Here is an 18,398-nt window from a genome sequence, read left to right on the forward strand (position 1 = left end):
AAGCAGCAGCCATGTTGAAAGTCTCAGGTCAATCTGAGCCTGATTCTCAGAGATAATTGAGGAACAGACATGGAGATGATTTGCTTTATAGATAATATGTATATATATAGTATGTAAGGCACTGACAATATCCAAGCAGGATCCTATCTTAGACAAAACAACAATTTCAGTAATTGCAGCCTTAATTTGCATATCGTGCAGATTGCCCAAGGATGACAGAGTGGCATCAACCAGATTCTTAAAGAGCACATCTCTGAGGTATAGACACGGCAAAAAGAAACTTTGTACGGACAATATTGCAAGGTTCTCCAAAAATCTGGGGTTTGGCAACCGGACTAAGGTGTGTTTGCACCGAAAACTCTGACAAATTGACTTTTCAGTTGTGGTAAAAAAAAATTGTGGATGTTTATTTTGGGGTTTACACAGAAACATCTGAATCTAGCTGGAATTGAATGTTTAGCAGAGTGAGGTGATATCATTGGGAATACTGGGAACAAACTAGAAAAAATGTCAAACCAATCACTGTCTGGTGAAGAAACTGAAGAGATTGGATGCTCTAAGGGTCAGATTTGGCCGCTGGTCTTGAGATGTGTCTTACAGTAATGTGACGGCTGCAAATAACCAAGCAGGAAAGAAGATCTTTCCAATTATTTGGTCTGGTCTGTGTGTTCCTGTTCTCACTACTACAAACTAAAAGTTCTGATCTTTGTTCCTCCTCTCTCTCTGTGTCGGGGTTATGTGCATACATTAGAATAAATCAACTTTTTCAACACAAGTAGTTTTCAGGGATTTGTTTCCATTGCAGAGTTGTGAGGATCTCTAATGAATAATCAGGACATCAAACCAACAAGGAAAAATTAACACCTTTACACAGCTGGAGGCTCTTTTAACACAAAAAAGGCCAAATCAGCGATTAAAAGTCTGGATTCGATGTACTCGCCGTCACAGAATTAGCAGCATTAAGCTCCAGCTTCTCTAAACAAAGCCCACAGGGACATTCAGGCTCCTGTAATTAGCTGTAAAATGTGGTGATCATTGCAAGTCTCAGTGTAACTGTTATCTCAATGTTGCTCCCATTAAAACTGGAGGTAAAATCCCTTAGTACGTTCAATTTAAACTGGTCTTTAAACTGTCTTCATCAAAAACAATGAAGAACTTTAAAAAGTTGCCTTAATACTAATTTTCATTTCATTGATTATTTTTATTTTATATAAATATATGTATTAGGTTGAAGTTGTGCCCTTTAGTTTTTTTCTTTACTTTTATTCATTTTTGTAAAATACTATTGTCCAGCTTAAAAAATATACATTTCAACATAGACTGGAATGATGACATTAGTTATTCCTGAGCCTGTTTTTTCTGTTACAGAATTTAAACCATAGACTGTAAAAATAATTGTCGGAACGAGCTCCTTGGTGGAATTAAGCTTTTATTGTTAGAGCTCCTATGGGTCATAAACCCCGCCTCCTCAATAATGACAGATGGGATGTGGGTCAAATTGTAAAGTTAAAATACACGTCATAATTTTTTTTCCAAACCTAAACTCTGCTTTGATCATTAGTTATCATCCTACATTGTGTTTAAGTGCTTTTTTTTCTGTGGAGTTTGTTTTAAAATAAGATATTTGAGGTTGAAAAACGTGATTTTACGTCATATATGACGATGATTGACAGCCGCAGATCTTGCGTAGCTCTCTTTGTGAATAGCAGTTACGTCATGAAGGAAAGCCGAGATGCCATTTAACTTTTACGTTCAATTTTTTCATCTTTTTCTTGTTGTCAAAATAAGTTGTTCTGCAGTAAACTGTTCTAAGCCATTGGTAGAATTTCCAGCGGGAAAAATACTTATGTTCTTGGCGTAGCTGGGCTGCGTAAGTCAACAGGGCAGTACGCTAAATGGGCGGGGCGTGTTACCTGAGCTCCTCCCGCCGGACCCTACTGCACAGACTCTGGCTCCAAAATTGCAAGATGGAAGTGCCCCTAAGCGTTATATTTTGGCTTCAAGAACGTTGAGTGGGAACAGCTACAGTGTGCGTCCACTGATTGAAACTTGGAACTTATTTTTGGTAATAAAGTTGACACTTAAAGCTGCAGTATGTAGGTTTTTCCGGGTTAAAAATCCATCCTAGCCTTTAATCATATTGTAATTCTCCACCCATTCAGACCCAGTCCACCACTAAACCAAACAGCCTAAATCATCTGAAAACTTTCCAATAACATAAGAAAAAAAGTCGCTAAGAGGAGTTGGAAAGTCACTGCAAATATCTCCACAGTCGTACACGTTTACGTGGATTTTGATAGAATTAAAACAGGCAGAAAAGGGGTGGGAGCATGGTTGATTCCATTCCAGTTTCAAAATTATACATACTGCAGCTTTAAGCAACTAAGGAGTTTGCTAACATGATAAATAAGAAAGTCCATGACAGATAAACACACCCCACAGCTGTTATTATTAATTGGAAACCCTTTTACAGACAAGTTGGTTTGTATTTTTTAACTTCAGATTAAAACACTAACAAGAAAGTTATAGCACAACACATTCATTTAAGTTTTTTTAAAAGGTTGTTACATAAATCCGTTTGTTCTTTAATTACAAATTATTTTAGTTAAAATATGTTTGATGTTGACATTAGAAGTCTCTACTGGGTTCTTGTGAAATGATTAAATACCCAAAGAGTGAGCAGCAGATATCAGGAACCCAAGACACGGCGAGAGGAAAAAACATGATATCATGAACCAGCGGATGATGGACTTTTAATAATAGAATATATGAGCGAACCTTTGGGTGGAACCGAAGCGTCAAATGGACTCTGTTTTTGTCCGTCAATTGTCTGGCTTGGGCCGATGTATTAAAATTAATTGGATGATTGCAGAGCTGAAGGCAGCAGCTCGTCTTTCAGACGCACACAAAGAATTGGAAAGTTTGAAATAAAGTGACGACTATAGCAATAAACACAGACGGCTTAGTTTTCAGATGTTGTCTCTCTTTTCAAGCCGTGTGAGCTGAGGTTTAATAAAGTATGGTATGGGCATTTCATCACAAAGGACCAAGACCACATCTGACAAGGCAAGTAGATCACGGGCTCAGCGACAGCTAATACTAGTCACCTCAGGCTAAAAGTTTCAGTCTTTAAAGCATAGCTGAGGAGCCACCAGTCGCTGAATACAAAGAATTTATAGAGCTGGATTTTACAAGAGTTAAACAGAAAGAGAAATGTGTGAAAAGCTGCTGCGATGTGAAATGTCAGTCAGGTCATTGCTGTTGGAATGTTAAATGTCAGAGTGGGGGAGGTGAGGACAGGGACGGAGATGAAAGAGCTCTGATAGACGCTCTGACGGAAGAAAAGATGCAGAAACAACAGGGATGACGAAAGAAACTCTTTCAGGTCGAAGAGTGGCAGAGAGAGAGTTTTATTTTAGCTCAAAAACAAATGTCAGAGCTGACAAACTAAAACCAAATGTCCCCCATTTCCTCATTTCACAATTAAAATTCAACGTGCACGTTCACTAATCATTGCTGCGGTCTTAGTGAATTCTGCGCAGCAGGTGAGGAAACTGCATCACCAAAGGATTTAGGGACGCAACTGGTTTACCACCCTTTATTTCAGATTAAATGGAAGTAATTTTTTACAATTTTAATTACCCTGCATTTGTATTAAACATGTTCTTTATTTTTAATTTATTATATTTTAACTACCGTTATTTTAGCACCTCTGATGTGAAGTGAAGTAATTGTAAATGTTCACTTTAATTTGAATATTGGTGTTGACAGAGGCGAGCTGTAGGGTTTCTGGTCAGATGAGTACACAGGGTTTACCTTCAGACTATTACTATGATGGACCTCAACATTTACTCAACTGTTCTTATGAAACGTTTCCTGCTACAGACGAAGCCAAATGCAAACGTAGAATGTAGAGGTAGTGATGATGCTTATATAGAACATAGTGTTGTATTACTCAGATCAGTCTTAGTCTCTAGACCACATGTTAAAAGTCAAGACCAGCACTGATTTCTGTTATTCTCCAACTTTATTAATGTAACAATAAGGAGAAGAACTCAATTCAAAGAACTTTGTTTTTCCATTAGGAACTTCAGTTCCAGATACATCCTGACCAAGAAACATGAAAGACGATAACATATTGCACGGGGGACAGGTACGGGAGTACTGGGGAGCAGTCACACGAGCAGCACCTCATTTCATAGATAAGAAATATGAAACAATGGAAAACAAGAAGAGGTAAAAAAAAGGCAAAAACCAAACTGAGCCCTTGTAGAGGGGGGCGGAGTTTGGGATCATGAAAAAACTCTTCAGCAAACATTGCGACAAAAACCAACAACCACAACATTCAAATTCAATACAACAGCACGTTAGCACAGGAGATGGGTCTTTAGGATGGTAGTGTGCAGGTCAGCCACAGGGTGGTGCTGCCCTTATGGTGCGCCTCCTACTGCCAACTGCTGGGAAGGAGGAGGGAATGGAGCCAGAGGAGATGGTGACATAGACAGGATATGTAGTGATGTAGGAGGAGTGAAAGTGTTCGTTGAGATAAGCCTGTTTACTCAGACTCTGCTGCTGACACTCACACAGTGCGTCTCAAATGCCAATGACGTGGGATGGCGTTGCCGTAGAAATGACCTCGAGAGTTTGTTTGCAGAGTGGGGTCCAATTCGGGCCATAACATGACTGCCAACCCTACTGTTCCTAGTCAATTCAATCAGTAATCCAATAGTAAGGCCATTTCCTATTAAACAAACTATCCTCCTCTTAAAGTTCTATGGTGGAATCCATCTGAGAGAGTTCGGAGAGTTTGGCTCCTTTAGTCAATGACTGCAGCTTCCAATAGTGCTGCCAACGTAATCCGATTTTGCGATAAATCAGGAAAATCCAGCCAGATCCAATCAGCAGAAGACCCGAAATCATGAATTCCAATCTGGTGGTGGACGTCTTCCATGTCCTCAGGACTTTAAAAACTCTCTCATTGCCTGTAACTTGGTAAAATGATTAATATCTTCAATTCATGCATTAATCCACCCTGTGATTGCTGAAACCATTCTGATGTTTTGACTGAGTGACACACACCGCCACACACAAGGCAAGGCAAATGTATTTGTATAGCGCATTTCATACACAAGGCAACTCAATGTCCTTTACATGATAAAACATTAAACAGCTTGAAATCAATAAGAACATTTAAAATCATCAGTAAAATCAATTAAAATCATCAACAAACACATTACATCATCAACATGACCATAAATCTCTCTCTCAATCATACGCAGTAGAGAAAAAACTTAACTTTGATTTAAAAATGTTCACATGTGATGCTGACTTCAGCTCTGCTGCAGTTTGTTCCACTTCTTTGCAGCATAACAACTAAACACAGCATCACCATGGTTACTGTGAGCTCTGGGCTCCACTATCTGACCTGTGTCCATAGATCTCAGAGACCTGCTGGGTTCATACCTGACTAACATCTCACTGATGTTTTCTGGACCAAACCCATTCACACATTTATAACCAGCAGCAGAACTTTACAGTCTCCTCTGAGGCTGACTGGGAGCCAGTGTAAAGACTTTAAAACTGGACTAATGTGTTCTGACCTCTTTGTTCTGGTTCAGACCTGAGCTGCAGCGTTCTGAACCAGCTGTAGATGTTTGATGAAGACCATTACAATAGTCCAGTCTGCTGGAGATAAAAGCATGGACCAGTTTCTCCTGATCTTTCTGAGTCATTAAACCTTTCACTCTGGAGATGTTCTTTAGGTGGTAGAAGATGTTTTTGTGATAGATTTGATCTGATGCTGAATGTCAGATCTGAGTCAATCAGAACACCAAGGTTTTTGACTTGGTCTTTATCTTCTAAAGATCCAGACTCAGATACTTGCTGACAGCAGTCCTCTTTTCCTTGTTACCAAAGACAATCACCTCCATCTTGTCATGGTTTAGTTGAAGGAAGTTTTCACTCATCCAGCAGTTTACTTTTTCTAAGCAGTCACACAACACCTCAATGGGACCATAGTCATCTGGGTTCAGTGATAGATATAGTTGTGTGTCATCTGCGTAGCTCTGATAATCAACCTTACAGTTCTGTTAAATTTGTCCTAAAGGAAGCATATAAAGGCTAAACAGAAGAGGTCCAAGAACAGATCCCTGAGGAACCCCACAGGACATTGGTAATCTGTCAGATTCAAAGTTTACAATGTTTACAAAATAACTTTGATCCTCCAAGTAGAACTTAAACCATTACTTTTCCATTTAGTCCAACCCATGTTTACAATCTGTGTAACAAAATTGTATGATCTACAGTGTCAAATGCAGACTTAGATCCAATAGAATGAGAACAGATACTTTTTCTGAATCAGTGTTCAACCTTATGTCATTGATCACTTTGATCAGATCAGTTTCTGTGCTGTGATGAGAACCAAAACCTGACTGAAATTTATCAAATATTTTATTGAATGTTAATAATTGACTCAGTTGGTTGAAGACCACCTTCTCAATGATCTTGGCCATGAATGGAAGGTTCTGATTGGTTTATAGGTAGCCAGTATAGAGGCATCCAGTGTTCTTTTTTCACAAGCAGGAGTGAAAGGTTGGAGGCGTGGCTTGAATTTTCAGTTGTTTTTGTATTTTGTTACTGAACTTGTTCAGGCTGGACATTTGATGTTATTTATAGTTGAACGGTTTCTGATTGATTAATGTTGACACTTTCATAAGAATGTTTCCCATTGGCTGACGAATTGTTCTTCCTCCTTGGAAATATTTAGGATTTCCTTATGTGTCGATACCTGTAAAAACTGTGAGCATCATTTTATTTTTAGTCAGAGATACTTTTACACACTTACTGTACATTAACCTGACTAATAAACATCTGGTTTTTAGATATTTGAAATTATTTTGACCTTTTAGTGGCTTTTTAATACACACGAGTTTATTTTTTCCAAGAACTTTGCAACATTTGTTTGTTTCTATGTATGTTTTGCTTTGATAGAGTTGCAGAAAACATTTCATTTTGTCTGTCAAATGTATTTAAAAGAAACTTAAACTAAAGAGAGATACGTTTATGTACTCTTCAATCTTGTCTTGGTTTTTGAAATAGATTTTTATTGTCTTGGTCATGTTCAGGACTTGGTCTCTGATACTGTGGTCTTGAGTTCAACACTAATAGAACCCATCGTTAGATATCTTTATATACTGTACATAACAGACTTTGATTAATCAATGAAAGGAATGAAGAAACTAAACCTTTACCTTCGCACATTCATTTTCTTCTTTTAACTTCATTGAGTGTTTGGTTCACGAGTGGTGTCTGTATGTCTACAGTTACTGTGTCTTTATGATGGATCACCAATGTTTTGGGAATGTTCATTTGCGTAATTATTTACGTGTGGTGTAGAGCACACCGGCAGCCTGAACCACTTCATTAACTTTTAATTTCCCATTCGAGTAGCTTAGAAAATAGAATTTAATAACTTCCATCTGACATTAGTGGACTGCCACATGATGAACTGTCCTCGCACCGTCTAACGTGACTATTTCTCACAGATTGATAACTGACACTGCTGTGCAACACAGGGAGAGTTTCATTTGACTTTGCTTTTTACACCTAAATATGGAAGGAAACAGGAACAGTTCATTGATTTTTAGCATTCTAACAACGTGTTCCATTGCTCAGTATTTGGTTGTACAGGAGGCAGAATGGAGGCTCTGGGGGGAATTCTGAATATTTTAATTTTCCACGTTTTTCTTTTTTTTTTCATTTGTAAATTTTCCTCTCTCTCTCCTTCTCTCTCTCTCTGTCTCTCTCTCTCTCTCTCTCTCTCTCTCTCTCTCCCTCTCTCTCAAGTACCCCCTTTAGTGCCATTATATACCCCTAGGGGTACACGTAATGAAAAAATAAAAAAAAAATCTATTTTACGACAATCCTTGAATGCCTCTCTTTTACTGCACAACTGAGCAACAAAAACTCTGTATTTTCCGCTATCTCTGACGCTAACTACCTTAGGGTGACCTTACGTTGGGATTTATTAGATGGCATTATAAATTAATTAATTTGTCCAGGTTTCCAGGGACCTTGAACATGTCTCTGGGAAATTCCATCAGTTTCTGAAATCTAAGGAGTTGCTCTTTACAACCACTATGTCATTACTGTAATTTTATTCACACTTGACGGAATCATTAAAGAAGCCACTTTGCTTTGAAATAATCATCACACACGAGGAAAGGAGAAAGACGACCAAAGTCCAAAATAGAATGAAAATAAAAGATAAAATACCTGTGGATTTATTTGAAAAGGAAAACCCTCCTGGTCACCCTAAACAACACACAAGATAAATGAACAATGAAAAACACTCATTTGTCTCACTTTACTCTGAAATACCTTGAATGGAATTTTAGATGTCTGGAGACACGCAGTAAAGCAGACAGGTAGTTATTTAAAGCTATAATAAACTGCATATTTAGATAAAGCATTATGAAAAATGTTGAATGCGCAATAAAACATAAAGCCCTGGATGTCCCTGATGATGACTACAGTTTGTTAGGGGTGGAGCAAAATAGTCAACTCAGGATATGATATGAAATATGATATTGGGCTCACGCTATGAAATAAACAAGATACGATGTAAAAAAAAGTGTGAAAAATGTGTAACAAACCTTTATTGATCAAAAACAATGTGAAAAATAAAACCGTAAAAGTGTTAGACAGTGTGTGGGAGTGTTTGGCTTCACAATTAAAGAATAAAAACAAATGCACCAATCTAACTGTTTTTATTGGTATTATTTCTCATTTCTCAAACATAAAAATGTGTAAAGCTTTAGTCTGAGGAATCCGTGTACCCTTCGTTCTTTGGTTATTCTGTTTTTAAACCAAATCAAAATAACAGCAAGTGTGGTTATTATGTTTTACTGACTTAAAACCAAAACAGAAATACAGAAAAAAACCAGACAAGCAGAGTTTTACTGTTTTAAATTTAAATCTTTTGTTTGTGTGATATTTAGGTATTTATTAAATAAAAATAGGGGTGGGCGATATGGGAAAAAATCATTTCACGATTTTTTTTTTTCATTCAGATAATTTAGACTATTTTAAAGTTATTTACTAATAAAACAAACTAATTCACCTACTTAAAACCATCATCCTAAATGGAAAAAAGGAATAAAAGATCATTTAAGCACTAATTTTGAATATTTTTTTAAAATGTATGTAAGCAATTTATCAAACTGGTTCCAAGTACAATTTTGAGGAAACACACTCATGTTAATACAATCCTACTTTAAGCAGTGTTTGAACGCCTAATTTCACACAGTTTGGACAATAATATCAATTTACAAGATAAAACGTTACTACTTTGGTTACATTAGGTCTGGGTGAAATGGACCAATATTCATATCTCTATATTTTTCCTCAAAATGGCAATAGGCGATATATAATCCATTTTTTTTTTTTCAATAGTTTTACAAGAAAAACAATAATGGGTCAAAGCCAGAGGAGAAAAATGCCACAAATACCCTTTTATTAATCACTCACTTGCAGCTTAATATGAACATTTTGTCCCATTTTACTTAATTAAGGCCAATGTTGGGAAAGTTAAATTTCAAAATGTAAGACATTACGTATTAGTAGTTACTGTCGTTTAAAAGTCATTAATAGTTACATTACAATATTACTGTCTCTAAATTGTAATGTGTTACACTACTTTTCAGTTACTTTCACCAAGATAACCGCAGAAGTATGACTAGCATTCTAAAATGCTAAAATATAGTTTATTGCAGCTGATTGTAAAGGTACTGTATATCCAGTGAAGGGTGATGTGGTATAGCATAATGACTAACAATATAATAAACATAATAAGTAACAATGTCAGAATCACAAAAGCAGACAAAGTTAAAGTCTGATAAGTCATGATAAAGATATGGTAAACATTTAAAGTCTATTCATATGAAACAATAGAGCTAGAAACAACTATAATGTAACCTATAGTTTTATGACATGACAAGACGCACAATCTCTTTCTTTTTGTTTCTATTCTTTTATTCTCTTAATTAAAGCTCACAGCACAAAGCTGGCATACACTGGGATTGGTCACCTTTTAAATGTCACATGTTCATTTACAATATCTGTCGGCTCTTTTAGTGCACTGTTTTTTACTGCTGCTAACATGGTGACCAGTAAAATTATAACACTATTTTCTATGATAACGGTGGCGGCTCCAGACGGATCTGCTATTGTTTTTAGCTGCTAGCTAGCGGCATTTCTACTGTGAATGTCTACAAAAACCACTTCTAAACCAAAAACTTCTACAGCACACATTTAAGAGCAGGAATCTGATCTGTATGAGCCTCAGTCTCAGCCGTACGGCACAGTGCCAGAATACTTTAGCCCTACCGGTATTAGCGTTATGTCGCTGTTTGTAATAATAACACGCTAGATATTATAACGTGCAAAAATGTACTTTTTAGAGCCCTCAAAAAGCTGTAATTGTTTTTGCTAAGCTTCTAATGGTAGAAGTTCTAACATCTATTGTTCCTCACACCAGCCTCACAGTCGATAGCAGGGTGTGCACTGTAGCTGTTCCCAATCAACGTTCTTGATTGGGAACAGTTTAGCTCACTGCCCTGTTGACTTACACAGCCCAGCTACACCAACAACATGCGTATCTTTCCCACTGGAAATTCTACCAAAGTCTTGTTCAGATCATAGAGGTTAGTACAAAACCACCATTTATTTACTCAAATATCTAGTTTAATGGCATCTCAGCTTTCCTTTACGACGTAACTGCTATTCACAAAGAGAGCGACGTTAGACCTGAGGCTGTCAATCATCGTCTTATATGACCTCAAATAACTTATTTAAAACAAAGTTCACAGAAAAATGAGCACTTGAACACAATGTATGGTGATCAGTGTTGCGCTAGTTACTGAAAAAGTAACTAGTTACCATTACTAGTTACTTCATTCACAAAGTAACTCAGTTACTATTTTGATTACTTACATCAAAAAGTAATGCGTTACAGGGAAAAGTAACTTTTGAGTTACTTAGAATTAAAGAATGTATTATTTATTTTGGGTCATTTGTGTCCAAACAGCTTCATATTAGTGCTGTAATAATGTAATAATCCACTGTTGATCAACTGCTATAAAACAACCATAAATGATGTGCATATAAAACACAAAACAGCTGCTCCAAAATTAAAACGGTAATTTTTCAGCCTTAGCACAGTAATGTAAAGTAAGCTGTGCATATTCCAGGTGCACATTCTGCTGTTGAAAATGCAAAACATATCAGGCTAACGAGCTGCTGTTAGCAGTGACTCAGCAGTAGCGACAGGCTGCTGGCTGATCTGTTCCTGAATAACAGTCACAGTCCGTTAAAATCCAGCCGCAGCGTTAGCTTAGCTTCACTGATGCATCTTTTGGAGACAAAAATAATACGTGTATTTCCACTCTGAGAAGCTCGTCCTGCTCTCGCAGTGACTCGCCATGATTGGCGCACGTGATGTAAACAGAAACACGCTGACAATGCTTCTTCTTCTACTGTTTTACCGTGTTTGGCACGGCGTCCCGCAAAAATGTGTAGCGCCACTGTAAACAGGAAGTACACTGCAGCTAGCAAAGTAACAGACAAACACACCATATTGTAACAGTAACGGCGTTATTTCTTTAGAAAATTATTGCGTTGCAGTACTGGTTACTGTAAAAAGTGACATTGGGGCGGTAACGCGTTACAAGTAACATAACAAGTAACGTTACTGCCCAACACTGATTGTGATAATAGCTGATGATCACAGCAGAGTTTAGGTTTGGAAAAAAATTATGTGACAGGTATTTTAATTTTACAGTTTGACCAACATCCCATCTGTTATCATTAAGGAGGCGGGGCTTATGACCTATACTGCAGCCAATCAGCATGGGGAGCTCTAAAAATAAAAGCTTTGCTCCACCGAGGAAGTCGTTCCGACCATTCTTTTTGCAATCTGTGCTCGATAGTCAGTCGCCATTACGGATGCGCATCGTTAAGCGGTTTTGTTTGGGAACCGGTTCTTAGTCAAACATTTGTTTGGAATCACTATCAAAAACCCTTTACGATTCCTTTATCAATTCTTCCCGGGCTGCGCCACCACTGGAAACAAACGCAGCCCACTCTCAAATTTCCGATGATGTGTCACACATAAGCTGCAGCGGAGCAGAGGTGAGCTGAGTTGAGCAGCTACATGTGATGCACTGTGGAGAAATGTCCTGGTAAAAATCATCCCAAGTCTTCCTGCATTTCACAAAGACGGACGGACGACACCTCTGGGATGGTCACCTGTAATTCCTGCCAGAGGGATCTGTGGCCAAAGGCGGTGATATGTCCAAACATTTGGCCACACAACACAGCATTATACTCAAGCAATGCTGTGTCTTTGACATACTTAACACCACCAGTGCTATCACTAGCATTAGCACAGCAGGTCAAATTAAACAACTGGCTAACATAGTGTGATAATGATAAAAATGAGGTTAATTTATTATCCTAAGCCAGGGGTCTGCAACCTGCAGCTCTGGAGCCTCATGTGGCTCTTTGACTCTTTTGCAATGGCCCCATATAGCATTAAAAGATATTGAAAGTAAGAATTATTTTCTTACAGAGGGTATTAAGGACAAATGACTTTGACACCAAATAAAATTATGATAGAATGATTTGTCAACCTAGAGATAAATCACATGATGCAATAACTGCTACTTTCCTACTTCACTTCCTGAAACATCTACAGACCATCAACTTTCCTGCACCTGTGACTAACCTTAAGTTTTAAATCCCTGGTAAGAAACTAAACCAACAAAAACACTATTCTGGAAGTAAATGTAATATTTAATTGTGTGGGAACTGATTCATTTAACCACCAATGTACAGGTTAAATATGCATGTTTTATGTGTGGCAAGAAATAAGTAATTAGCATTTGTTGATTGCATGATCATGTGGTATCAAATTCAAGTTACGTTTTGTAACCTTTCGTATACATTAACAAAAAAAAAAAAATTCTTTACATAATATTATTTTATATAATTTTCACTGTAAAGAATTGTTGTCCGCCCCCGTCTGTGGGTCCCTCTGTGTGGTGAGATTAAAACATGAAGCTCTTGTCCTTGTTTCCCTTAAATATCCAAATATCACACAAACAGAATATTTAATTTTAAAACAAAGAAAACGCTGATTATCTGTTTTTTTTTTGTTGTTTGTTTGTTTTTTTCTGTATTTTTGTTTTGGTTTTAAGTCAGTAAAACAAAATAAATACACTGTTTATTTGTTATTTTGATTTTGTTTTCAAACGGAATAACCAAAGAACAAAGGGTTTCGTTCTTCTCAGGGTCATTCATCAGCTCTTCTTTCACTACTGCACCAATGTTTGGGCCTGTGTGTGATTCACATATGGCCCATGTTTGTAGCACGTTTGTATTTTATGTGCATTATTATCTAATATTTCAAGCAAAACTGTCACTTTTTGCATACTATTTTAATGTCCTTTTCGAGTGATTTTCCTCCATTGTGAGACAAATAAAGTTTAATCAGAGATGTGTTCATCAGTGAGATGTTGTTGTTTTTTATAAAACTTTCCATCAAAACCTGAATGAGAGCTCACTCTTCCTTCCCCTCTTTGTCCATTTAGAGCTAATAGACGGGACCCCCACTTTGAAAATCAACCACGGCTCCGGCACGCTAGTGCTACAGTTGCCAGGCAACGTCAACGTTGCCGACAGGCGGTGGCATCGACTGGACATCCGCAGCAACAGCAAGGTAGCACGCTTCCTCCATTTACCACCAACCACCACTCAGACATGGTTAGAAAAAAGTGTTTTTAATAGAATCAAGGTCATTCTTTGAGAATATATTACTTTTGTTTGTTTCAGAGCTTCTGCACTTTAAAAAGGACATAATTGAAGTTCCATCAGAATGTACAGCCACATATGAATCTGAATCTTATATCAACTGAAAAACGTTATTCATGTACTGTATCTATATCTCTATCCAACAGTTAGTTTATATGGGGTTTTCACTCTGTGGAATGGGCTGGAATTACATATCTAACATATCAAAGGTCCAACATCTTTGCGTCACATTTAAGGGTGTAAAGATTCACCCATTAGATCATTAGGTCACACGTGTCAAACTCATGGCCCCGGGGCCAAATCAGGCCCTTTGGAGCATCCCATTTGGCTGCAGAATAAACTAAAAATGACAGCAAAAACATTGTGTTGATGAAACGTATCAATATTTGCAGGTGCTCACAGTTTTACCAGTGATTATATCGCTTGATTGCAGTCATTTTAACTGTTAAACTGTTGGAAAAACTCAAAATTCTTACAATATCCTGTAATTTTCCTCATATTATTCCATAATATTTCCTTTATCTAAATAGAAATTGGTCACAAATCTAGGACATATAAAGTGTAGATGCTGTTGGGACTGACATCGGTCACTTATTGTTTATATTGTTGGTTTCTTACATATTTAGTATTTTATGTATACGTAGAAGTGTAAACTAGGGAACAATAATGCTGAAAATTTCCAGTATTAAGATCAAACTGCTCCGTATTTGGTCCCTGAACTAAAATGAGTTTGACACCCCTGCATAAGATCAATAAATCGATTTGTATTCCTACGATCGAACTACATTGATCTGTGCTCGGCAAGTTGTCCTTCCTGATGACACATATCGATCTAAAATGGTTTTAAAAGGTGATCATTTGTTATCGTTAGTTCTGCACAAGCCTCATCATAACCATGTTTAAATGAAAAGTATCAGTTTCAACTAGTGTTGTAGTAGTCGACACTGGTCTTGGTCAGATTTGAAAGGTCTCGGTCTCGTCTCGGACTCTGGATATTCCCTCAAGACTGTTGGAGACCAGCACTAATTCCTGCTATTTTTACACTTTTTTATAATGTGATAAAAACATGGAGAAGAACGGGATAAAACAATCCTTTATTCATTCTTTAATCCACCCTGTATAATGACCACAACCTTCCTTAATGTGACTGAGTGACGTGTGTGTGTGTGTGTGTGTGTGTGTGTGTGTGTGTGTGTGTGTGTGTGTGTGTGTGTGTGTGTGTGTGTGTGTGCGTGTGCGGTAAAAATCCCAGTAAAACTCCAGAACACAATAACCAGTAATAAATATTATCTCCCTGGTAAATATAGTAGCTCTAACAACTGGTAAAATGATAAACTGGTGATATTACAGTCTGCACAGCAGTATGGGAATACATTTACTCCGCCTCTGGGTCCTAATGCCTGCTGTACGGGGAAGCCTGTTCTGTTTACCGAGGTCCATGTGTGTTTAATAAGTTTGTTTGTGTTTAATAAATCTGTGTGTGTTTAATAAATCTTTGTGAAAGTCTACATGTTTATGCCTCTGTCCATCCACTCTTTTCATTATATCCATGTCTTTTAAGGCTCTTATTAAAAGTGTCGACTGTAGTCAAATTAAACTATATCAACTAAGTGAATTAATATAAATAACCTGTGAAATCTGTGACCTGTTGACCTGCACAACTCAAAGAATCAGAATCCAGAATCGTTTAAAACAGGATTCGAAATTGAGAATCGGAATCAGAATCGTTAAAATCCAAACGATGCCCAACCCTAGCAAAGAGGAAACACTCTGTGGTGTGTAGGTGACCAGACATGTTATTTCTTGGCACTTGCTGTACATTCAGCTGACATAAAAATATTGTTTTCAAATATGTAGAGTAATTGTGAATTTATCAGTAGCAGTAGTAGTTTTAATATTTTAGTTCATTTTTTGCAGGCACCTTTTTTCTCAGTAAAATGTATTTAAAATAAACTAAAATTAAAGAGAGAATGTTATTTAACTGTCAAACCTTGTCATAATTTTATTTATTTACGTATATGTTTTTTTTTTTTAATTTAAGTTAACATCCTGTTAATTTATACTGAGATGTTGGTTGGACTTTCACATTTGCCACAAACCCTCTTATTATCCTCAGGGTCAGTTTGACCCCATTCAATGTTTATCAATCAAAAAAATTACTTTTTCTTTTGCTTCATAATTCATGACTTTCCCAAAATTGATGGGTACAATTGATTAAGCATAAAATGATCATGATGATGATAGTTCATGATTTATTCAATCTGCTGAACACATATTGCATGCATTGGTGTTCTTCTGGGGTCAATTTGACCCCAAGCTGTTTTAGCTGTGACCTAACATCCTGTCTGTATTGCACTCAGCACATTCTCTCTCTCTCTCTCTCTCTCTCTCTCTCTCTCTCTCTCTCTCTCTCTCTCTCTCTCTCTCTCTCTCTCTTTTGAAAATGTCATCTAGGAAAAGGTTTACTGCCAATGAGGTTTTGGAACAGCTCTTTCACAGTAAAAGTGAAGTAGAGAAGAATGTGTCTGGGACAGAGGACTGTATAGTCAATAACCTCAAATATGTTACAAAAAGAGATGAAAATAATCAAATAAATATGTTTATGAGAGGAAAGGGAGGGTCTCAACTTTAATGACTAGGGTTCTGATGGTGGCGCTAGAGAACAAGTCAAGGTTTCATTATCAAAGCCTTATTTATGGATTCAACAAAAAAACAAAATGTCTGACTCAAAAATTTGATCAAAAATGTTCTGAAAATAATTTTCTGGAGTATCCCTGGGTTCAGATTGACCCTGAGAGTAGAATGTGTTAGTACTATGTGAGGATAATAGGAGGGTTAAATGTTGTTTACTTGTTTGTTTATGTCCATAAGTAATTTATAGACGATTCTCTGACAACAAACAACAGGAATCTATGAAAGTTCACCTGTACTGTCTGGTATCCAGGGATTTATTTCACTCACACTTGTTACATTAGGGACCCCCTGTGGGGTTGCCTGGAGTTAAAATGAGGTTGCCTGAAATTTCAGAAAAATACATTATAACTAGATTTTTGAAATGATTGTTGTATTTTTTTATTTTTATTAAAACAACACAATCTTAAACAAGTGCATTCGATATTAATCTGGTTCAACTAAAATCCTGTAAAAAAATAAATAACAGCTGGTGCAACTTGTTACTAATCCTGGCAACTCTGTATTTGTTATACAGTATAACAAACATCATCAAAAACTAACTGTAGAAGAAAAAAAACTTTTTTGATATCATTATGGGGTCATGATACAAAAAAGTTTTGGAAACACTTGATTACAATATTATTTTGGATAAAAAGTTACTGAATAGTTTTGTATCGAATCGTTCTATAAATCAACCAATATCATCCATGAATCGAATCAGCAACAATGAATCATGATTCAATCGTTTCATTTTTAGTTTCAGTCTTGTAGAAAAATCACAAACATTTATTTCTACTTTAGTCTTATTTTTGCAGCTATAATGTTTCTTAATATGTATTTTATTTTCTTCCTCATCAGGTAAAATAAAAAACGTTCATGGATTTTACGCCATACCTTTTTTTTTTTTGAGTGTTTTGAAGATGAGAGTCCTTAAGAGTCATCGTGACTTACTGAGTGAAATAAAACGCTTTTTTTAATGTGAGGAATTCTAGCTTCAACATTCAAGGTTAAAAAAATATATCAAATGGAAACCGATAATAACGGCATTAGAATCTATTTGGAAAGGATTCAAAGTATTCTACTTATTACACATCTTTCTTAACTATTTGATTTATTTAAAACACAAGTAGTTTCAATATTTAGTTCCAAATTCAGTCTTTGTCACATAAGAGCTAAAGTTTGTTAAAGTTTAAACATCTTATCAATGCTCTCTAAAAGCTCATCTTGGAAAACCACCATTATTTGGTCTTTAATGGACGTCCTGAAATCACTTTGTAACTGAAGAATAACCTCATGTATCTGCTCAAAGCTGAGACGAGCAACAAAATAAATGAATAAATGTACCCAGATGTATTTTCTAAAGGAATCCCATGTTCCATCAGGGATTATCCTGCACCACAATGGTCTTAATCTAAATCTCATGCCAATCGTTTCACTGGTTCTGAGCTGAACATGGCGTCAGCAGCAGATTATCCATCCTGACGATGTGACAGAACAGGAGGTTTACTGCACGCTCACTCATTTATTCTCATCATATTTTAGTGAATAACAAGTCAGAGCTGTGCTGTGTAGAACAAGTGTAAATATTAATACATTTCAGCTCTGAACAACACTTTTAATGCATCAAAGCATTTTTAAAGCTGTTGGGTTCAACCATTGATGTGAATGTTTAACCGAGCGCCCAAATAATAATAATAATAATAATAATAATAATAATTCAAGCTGCAAGCATTGATGATGGGCCCTCGCACCCCTCGTACAACTCCTTCATACCGGCCGCGTTCAAAGTCAAACTTCATCGTGTACGGTACGAGGTCTGGTTGCCGAGTGGGGCATCTGTCTCCCATGATCGTGTG

The 18,398-nt window shown here is 36.8% G+C and overlaps 1 protein-coding gene across 1 annotated transcript in view; it reads left to right on the forward strand.

The window, feature by feature from the left end:
• LOC114459565 (neural-cadherin-like) overlaps window positions 1–18,398 on the forward strand; it is a 494,937-nt gene that overhangs the window by 392,187 nt on the left and 84,352 nt on the right. The window contains exon 28 of the mRNA XM_028441778.1: window positions 13,650–13,777. Within this exon, the coding sequence (XP_028297579.1) occupies window positions 13,650–13,777 (128 nt within the window). The remainder of the gene's footprint in view (window positions 1–13,649; window positions 13,778–18,398) is intronic.

Source organism: Gouania willdenowi, chromosome 3 (assembly GCF_900634775.1).
Source record: "Gouania willdenowi chromosome 3, fGouWil2.1, whole genome shotgun sequence".
NCBI classification, from domain to species: domain Eukaryota; kingdom Metazoa; phylum Chordata; class Actinopteri; order Blenniiformes; family Gobiesocidae; genus Gouania; species Gouania willdenowi.